Source organism: Lytechinus pictus, chromosome 15, assembly GCF_037042905.1.
Source record: "Lytechinus pictus isolate F3 Inbred chromosome 15, Lp3.0, whole genome shotgun sequence".
NCBI lineage: Eukaryota > Metazoa > Echinodermata > Echinoidea > Temnopleuroida > Toxopneustidae > Lytechinus > Lytechinus pictus.
The window spans coordinates 14,374,641-14,383,228 of NC_087259.1; the positions used below are offsets into that span (position 1 = coordinate 14,374,641).

The 8,588-nt window shown below is 37.4% G+C and overlaps 1 protein-coding gene across 1 annotated transcript in view; it reads right to left on the reverse strand.

Moving 5' to 3' along the window:
- The window catches only part of LOC129277315 (gamma-aminobutyric acid type B receptor subunit 1-like), a 50,595-nt gene extending 50,332 nt beyond the window's left edge, over positions 1 to 263 (reverse strand). Inside the window, exon 1 of the mRNA XM_064109998.1 lies at positions 255 to 263. Within this exon, the coding sequence (XP_063966068.1) occupies positions 255 to 263 (9 nt within the window). The remainder of the gene's footprint in view (positions 1 to 254) is intronic.
- Between the last annotated feature and the right edge of the window lie 8,325 nt (positions 264 to 8,588).

An 8,588-nucleotide genomic window follows, 5' to 3' on the forward strand; every position in this document is an offset into this window, starting at 1 on the left:
TTATTGTAAAGAAAAGCTCTGTGTGTATACTTTACAATGCAATGCATACATCTCTATGTGTATGTAAAATAGACTTGATACACTCTAGGTGTATTGTGAATTAAATGTGACTTGAGTCGAACTTGGTAGTCCGCTAGATAGTCGAAGAGAGCGAGCAAAGAGTTAATGGTATAACATGCGTTGTAGACACTGCATGATCCTGTTTGAGTAACGCTGACAGTTTCTCACTTCTCCTGATTAAATTTGGAGCATACCATAGACATTCTGACAGTCTGGTAGATGAAATCATCAAAAACCCACCCCGGTTTATTGAAGTCTAATGTTTGATTAATCTGTTTCCATTGAAATTGAAGAAAGTGGGTGTTGAGACGAGACAAATAGGCATGTGTTAGGAGAAAACTATGCCAGAAATGAAAAGAGAATGGTTGAGAATAAGAATTGGGATGAAATATAAGAAAGGGGTAATAAAAAGACAAAGGCACAGAGTCTGAGAAAGCAGTAGATACAAAAAAGATTCTTGTAGGGTATTTAAATAGATATGTAAGTTTAGTAAAAGAAAAAGATGAGAGAGGAGAGTAGAGGAAAGGGGAGAACATTAAAGAACATTTCCCAAGTAGGATGACAAGAAATATTACAGAATATCAAAGACAAATTCCATGTATGATCAGTGACAAAATAGGATGTAAGAATTAGATAGGCAATAAAGTAAAAGAAAGATATGTGGGTAAGTAGATCAGAGGAGAAAGGGAGAGAGAGAGAAAGGGGGAGAGACATGAAAGAATCAAATCAACCAGGATAAGAGAGCCATCAGGGAATGTGAAAAATGTCAAAAACAATTTGCCATCGACAACAAATAAGGGAGAAGGAAGGAAAGATTTAAAAAACAAGCTGTGAACTCTCTTCCAAGTAAAAGTGCCATGTTTAAAATCAGTATGTTTTCTCAAATAAGTTTGGAGGATTGCCCACTCTCTGGTGATTACGGAGGGGACTTTGGGAGTTCCTTTGTCCAAATCAAGAGAATAAAGAGCAATAGGAGGGTTAATTGGTTGTCACGGCAATCATTTCTTCCTAGGTGGTGAGGAAATTGATTGGAGACATCCGGGAGGAGGGATGGAGGCGTGAGGAAAACAATGTTTGTATTGACTCCCCGGTGTGGATTTGACTAAGGAGGTAGCCGTGACGACTGGCTTTGGAGATGACGGTAGAGATGGTCAGGATGGGGAATTAATGATGTGATAACGATGTCAGCTGGAATAATGTGACGGAGTGAGTAGGAATTAGATTGTAATGTGACATGATATGAGGTGCACGATCGTGGGGTTTGATGGAGATTTGATCGCTGGGGTGTGGCATATTCTGACGATGAGAGAAGGATATGTGATGTTGATTAAAAAGGACTGGTGCATCAAAGCTGGGGATAGAGCCGGTGATGGTTGCAGTAGTGGTGGTGGTACTGGTGGTGGTACTGGTGGTGGTGGTAGCAGTGGTAGGCAATGGCAGAAGTGGTTGCAATTGTGAATATAGAGTTGTCAACAGTGGTGATGGTCACAGATGTTGTGGTGATTATAGAAGAGGTGGTGAGTGTTAAGGACGATGATGGTAGTGGTGGTGGTAGTGACGGTAGTGGGAAAAGTTGTGGTGGTAGTAGTACTAGTAGTGGTGATGTCGGTGGAAAAGCCTGTGGAGATGCCCTTCATTGTGACGGTGCTGGCTGTGGTAGTAAGGATGTAGTGGTATCTGAGATAGTTGTAATCATGTTGAAGTGACAATAGCAATGATGTCAACAACAGATCAAATACAACCATGGATGTTGTTACAACTTGATAGGGGATATAGGGTGTGGCAGTAAACATATTGCTGATGTTGTTGGTGGTGGCGGTAATAGCAGCAGCTATGATAGTGGTGACAGTATAGTAGCAGTAGTAGGTCAGGGTCCTGTTTCATAAAGACTTGTTATAATAACAAGTGCACAATTTCTATAACAAATTCAATCAGTCAATCAGATTGAAGGATTTCAGTAGCTTTTAACTGCAATTGCAAATTTGTTATTATAACACATTTTATGAAAAGAACCCCTGGTGATGTGTAGAATTAATGTCAGTGGTAATGATAACACTATCAATTTTGAAGACTTAATTACCTATTACAATATTACGATATTGCCAGACATCTTAAGAAGATATGAACACACCGGAGGGGTGTGTGTAGTTTACGGTCAGGTGATCCTTCTTTATAGGAAACAGCATACACTAGGGGAGATGACTAATGCTCATCAAGAGGCATATGTTAAAATGTAAGAGAGTATTCGGTAAGAGGTTGTTAGAAGTATAGGATTAGGGTTCTATGCTCTAGTGACTCTTCTTCGCTATCTTTTACTCTTAGATAAGCCTTTTCTTTGGATGATACCAGATAAGTGCTTACCAACTAGATTGTCAAATTCCAAGAAATCTGAAAATAACATTTTCAGGCATCTCAAGAACACAGCTACACTCACAAGCCCCCATTCATGGCCAATAGCAAGTTACATGTTTTTCCATTTGTATGAGAATGGAGATTTCTACATTGCCATTCAGACTGAGTCTAAATTTAGCCATGTCCGCACGTTCATGTAAAGTGTCGCCAAGGGCTGAGATGACAACATAAGCAACTTCGTACATGTGATTTTGAGAAGTCTTTCCTGTAGGAGATCTGGGGCCTGTCTTACAAAGACTTGCGATTGATCTGATCAATTGCAACTCTGGAAAGCCAGCAAAGTCAACATTTAGAATGTATGTTTTTTCTTTTTTTTTCTAGATATGTTATTCCTAAATTCATTGATTTCTTGACAATTTGGTGTGTTCTCCTTTGTTAAAAAGGACAATTTGTAAAACTCCTGTAGAAAGAATGATCATACTGATGGATTTCCAGAGTTACGATAGATTGGATTAATTGCAACTCTTTGTAAGACGGGGTCCAAATCAGTCACTTAGCCTTATGTTACGGGGCCCAGGTCGCAGGATAGAACATACACTCTAAAAACATATAAGGTGAAAGAGTAGGAAAGGGTGGAAAAGGGCCAAAGAGCGGCAGCGTTTTCCATCCTTATTACAATCACTGTCATTCCTCGGCCTGTTTATAGGGTGATTTAGCCCTGTCACTTTTATTTTTAATAGTGTGGGTTCAGATTTCAAAACTATCCATGAGGCCATATGAGGCAACAAGGGCCCTGTAGCATAAAACTTAGCAATCATATAGGGGCTGATTTTTACGATTGATCATACACAATAATCAATGCAATCAATCTTAGAGATCAGCCCCCCAAAATCAATTGCTAAGCTTTATGTTACGGGCCCCTGAGTAAGTTTCTCCATTAAGACAGGGTCGTGTATCTTCAACCCTGGACCCAGTAACATAAAGCTTTGTAATTGATCATAAAGCTGATATCTACAATTGATCATACACAATAATCAATGCAATCAATCTTAGAGATCAGCCCCAAAAATCAATTGCTGAGCTTTGTAACACAGGGTCATGTGTCATCTTTAGCACTTAATGTCTGCATGCTAAAAGATTTTTTTAAAGGCCAATAAGGACATTGCTTAAACTACTGTGAACAAAATGTCTTTGAAAATGATGTTTCTAGGGTTAGAAATGTCTATTGAATGCATCTGAAGAGATAAGTTAAAATGAGATAGGATAGGAAGAGAGTAAAATGTGATAGTGTAACAGATCTAGGTATGAGAATTTATGGCTTGGGATTAAAAAAAGAGTCAAGTAAATTTATCAGCATCCATGGCCAAAAGGGATGGGCATGCAGGAAGGAATTTCTTTTTTTTAATCATGCTGTCAGGTTTAGTTTAATACAAATATAAGAGTAGTAGTAACAGTAAGTTCATTTGAAATAGGTCATCCATTTTTAGGCTTGGAGCAGAATCATTGCTACATTTGGAGAAAAAGAAGCCAAATATTGAATCTTGCCAAAGGCTTGTTCATGTCATGTCTTGTGAACCAAATATTGGGATTTTAAAAGAACACAAAAACCTAAAAAAAAGAAATGGAATGGGGGACTTGGCTTACAAATAAGAGAATTGGGTGAATATATTCTGCTATCTATATTTTTATTCCTGAGGCTACATCTTCAAAGGATTTGGGCTGGAAAAAAATAACTGTCAAGCCTGTCCAGTTACCGTAAAACAGGCAATGCCATGGAGAAGGGAAATTTGTTTTTGTTGACGATGGGGCACAAGTACAGCAATGCATTAACGTGTTCACTTCTGAATTCTGTAATTCCTATATATGCTTTGTACAGAAACCATCCAGTTTCAGTGAGCAGCGGGTTAACTGGAGGACGAGGCTATGTCAACAAGAAGGGTTATATTTAGTGATATTTGCTGAATACATCCTGGTTTCACTCGTGCTTTGGTCTTGGATTTTCTGCAGGTTTAGACTACAATTTAGTCAAAATTCCAACCTCTTGTATGTGTTTGTGTATGTTCTGCGCTCACAGCAAAACTATGAAACAATAACTGGAGCTAGAGTCAGGGTAATATATAGTTTGCCACTAAATAGGCAACTATTATTAGCATTTTATAAATACTACATATGGGTATTATTATTATATTGCTGTCCTCTGTGTTGAACACACTGCTCTTGGGTGCAAAGAAAGAATAGAAAGTACATGTAAAACCAGCCAAGCAAAATATGACCTCCCAATCAATTCTGTGTAAGTTCATGTTTAGTTTTATCAAGACTTTGTTATAGCCAGTAGCCAATCTGCTTGAAACATGCTCATGTTACCTGCCAAATTTTGTTTTTCTCTATTCATCTCTATTCACGATACACATAATAGATGAAACCCACAAGAAGACGGTCTGAATAAATTGTCTGAGCATTCCATTTTAAACTCAAATAATGGGCATTAGCAGCATTTTGTGGCAGGCTTTTCGAGGTCTCCTCTCTGTCAAGGGTAATTCTCAGACAAAAAGCTATCAACACCACATGAGAATAGTCACATGGGGTGAATAACACAAGAATGGTGACATGCAATAAAGCAGGTCTGTCATAGCGGACATAGTCCTTTCTTTAAAAGGTAGACCAAACATTACTTGCTGTGCTAATAAACAGCCAAAATTTCCCTTAAAAAAGACATATTCTCTTTTATCAAGTCTTAGAAAAACCATATCAATTAAATTGGGTGGCATTGCATGCCAGCAGCATGAAACAGCTCTTCATATGCTTTAACCGACAGCTTTTAACCATTTAGTGCTTGGTGAATAACCTTTTAAAAATGTCTCTAGACCATGCAATAAACTTCAATAAGCATGTTCAGTATGATGCTTTGATCATCACATCAAATACAAACAAAAAGGAAAAAAACAATCAACCACATGATAGCTACTGTTGGTATATGACATCATAATACAGTCTCCCAAAACACTTGATAAACCACCATATTTCAAAAAGTTCCATTTAGCTCTCACAAGCCACTCTAAGAAATGACTTTCAAGAGTCTTTTCATAACTGCTACTCTAGTGTTTCCCCGGAATGGTAAGGGCAGAAAGTGTTACAGAACTTATTCACAAAAGACCAACCACCTTGTTGCCTTCTATGTAGAGACATGGTGAACGGGAAGGGCAAGGAATTCAACTGACCAGCCGTCACTGGTGCCTACTGGGTATTGAAGTGAAAGACACGAAGGGCAAAGATTCCTTTTGAATCTATTTCTCTCTAGGCATATTCAGACCGACACTCACAAGAATACCTGTTAAGTTACGAAAACTTGTTCAGACTTAAAAAAAAAAGGATTCTTCCCGACCCGAAGCAGACCCTTTTGGGGCAAGTTCTGAAGTTAACACATGCATGCTCAGTATGGTCTTATTAGCAGGAGAGGCATGCAATTCAAAATCACTACCTCAGCAGCCCATAGCACCCACGCCCATCTACTCGGTGGGTTGACAAAGTTCTGCAAGAATACCTGTAAAAGTTCTAAGTGCCTACTATTTAGCAGATATTTTCTTTCAGGAATATTGCAAGTTATTTTCGTTCACACTGCCAAAGACACAATGGTATTTTCTGATCATGCTAGATCAGGGTAAGGTGAATTGTCCAAGGTCAGAACCAAAAATTTCACCACAAATCCCGCCAGCGACGTCTCATAACCAAATTCTCACACTTCAAAGGAAGACAAAACAATGGGGATTGCAGGAAAGCTGGTACGAAAAGACGTATAATGCCTTTAATGTAGCAGGTTTCCTGAAAAAGACTTTAGAAAAGATACGTAAGCTTGCCTATCAGAGAATACCTGGTATTTTCGAGCTTTGAGTCGGTCTAAATATGTCTTCTGAGGATGGAGAATACAATAAGTTGAAGAGATTGCAAAAAAGGTCCTCCATTTTGCATTTGGCAAGGCTACTTCATGTAATAGTGCCTTGATCATGGATGGACAAGTGTACAAAAAGAGAAATATGTCCCTTGAGGGAAGGAGAAATCAATGAAAATATTTGACAGTCCTCTTGAAGATCCATCATGACTACAAAATGTGGATGACATCTGAACCAGATTTGAAGGCCAATTTATGAATAATTCATTTGAAAAAAAAAGAGTTACAAAGTTTCCAATATTTGAGAATTCATACATAATGGACATAATTTTGACATTTAGGATGTTAGATGTATCTTTATTTTCAATGATTTATATGTTGTATCAGAGTACCATTTCAATGGATGCCAAAAAAGTACAAAGTTGGTGGGTTATCCAGGCATTCACTCATAATCATTAATTCTTTTAATTTGTCAAATAAATGATAAGATACAACAGTTTCTTTGACATCATTTTTCCATACTGATTGGAAATTTCACTCACAGATTGGAGTTTGCTCATCTCATGCTTGAGTGAACCCCAAACTTCAATCAAAGCTCCCCCCTCCCATTCAATCAAGTATTGTGAGGAGATTATTGTTAATCAATTTGGACAATTATACCAATACCGGGGGGGGGGGGGGTACTTGGATTATTATTGGACGGGGGTGTGAGGCTTGGGCCTTGAAACCCTTACCCATTGCTAAGGGTCATTTGACCCATGTCTAAGGATTTTTCTCAAAATACAGACCCATGCCTAAGGATTTTCTTTAAAATATAGACCCATTTTCAAATGTGGAAATACTACAGGTACTCATCCCGGGGTTCTGGCTAGTCGTACTCTCGACCGGTATTAACATAGACATTTCCAGGGGTTTTTCCTGGGGATTCTCATAAGTATTTTTTTCAGAAACCGACCCATGTCTAAGGATTATTCAGTTGAAAAATAGGACCCATGGCTAAGGAATGTTTGCAATAGCAAGACCCATGTCTAAGGATTCTTTCGCAAAAAATGACCCACTGGAGCGGCACATTCCTGTATGCGATATACACGCGAGTACAAACCCCCCCCCCCCCCCCACCCCCCGTATATGTCGTGGAAGAGAACTGAGATAGGGAAAAGAATGGAGGAAGTAAAAATATCGATTAAGAAATGGGGTAAGTAGCTTTAAAACAAAAAGACAACAAAATAATATAAGTTCTATGAATAAACACTCAAAAAGAAGTGCTCATGTAAAGGGATGATAATGCAATTATCTGGGATATCCTACTAAATTTAGTTGGTAAAACTCTACGTCCTCTCGCTGGCTCTAATAAATCCTATCTGCTGCCCTCTCAAGTTTCAAATCAATACTAAAGGATAAAAATGATATGACAGATATTTCCTTCCTCCTTATAAAAAGCTTGAACAGATGAAAAACCAAAACACCCTCAGGACACATTTCAGCTTCTTTAAATTTTGAAAAGTGGTTTATCCAAAAATCATTCAGGCATTATAGCGGACATAGAAAAGCAGGTTTAACCTTTCTTTCAAAAATGAAAATAATTGGGGTCATAACACCTTTAACAAAGTGCAATAATCTGTAGAGGGGAGGAGCTGGTAATGAAAGGTCACTGAAAATTGGCTCTATATGAACCAATCGAGTAGAAAAACAATATTAAGCCCTTTTTTTTGTTATATCATCAATTAATATCTTCTTTTAAAATATCTTCTGTATGGCTATCATTCACTTTTTATACATATTCTAGAAGAATAATAAATGCTCTTACCAATATAAGTTTTATTGAAATTGTTCCTAAGAATGAAGAATATATTTTTTTTCAAGTTCTTGCTAGGAGCATGTTATCTCTTTGCAAAATATAAAATGTTTGATTTACATATGGTTGTGTTTATGTTTTTACTATAATAACAAAAATAAAATTATTTTCCCCCTATGATTTCATCTGAGGAAAAAATTCCTTCTGATTTTCTAAAAATACAATTTAGTAGTAGAGTATTTGTCAAGCAAAGCAAACTTATCCCATTCAGTTTTTTAATGCAACATAGAAAATAATACAGATAAATTTTCAGTTTGATTTAATAAAATATATGGAATTTAGAGTGAAGTCATATGATAAGCTATATGTTCATTATGACATTCTACTTGCAAACAGATACCCCACATATTTCTATTTTAATCTCATGCCACTTGTGACTTTCTGCTTTTAAAATGCTAATCATATCTCAAGTATGCAACAAATGGGTCAAAAGGA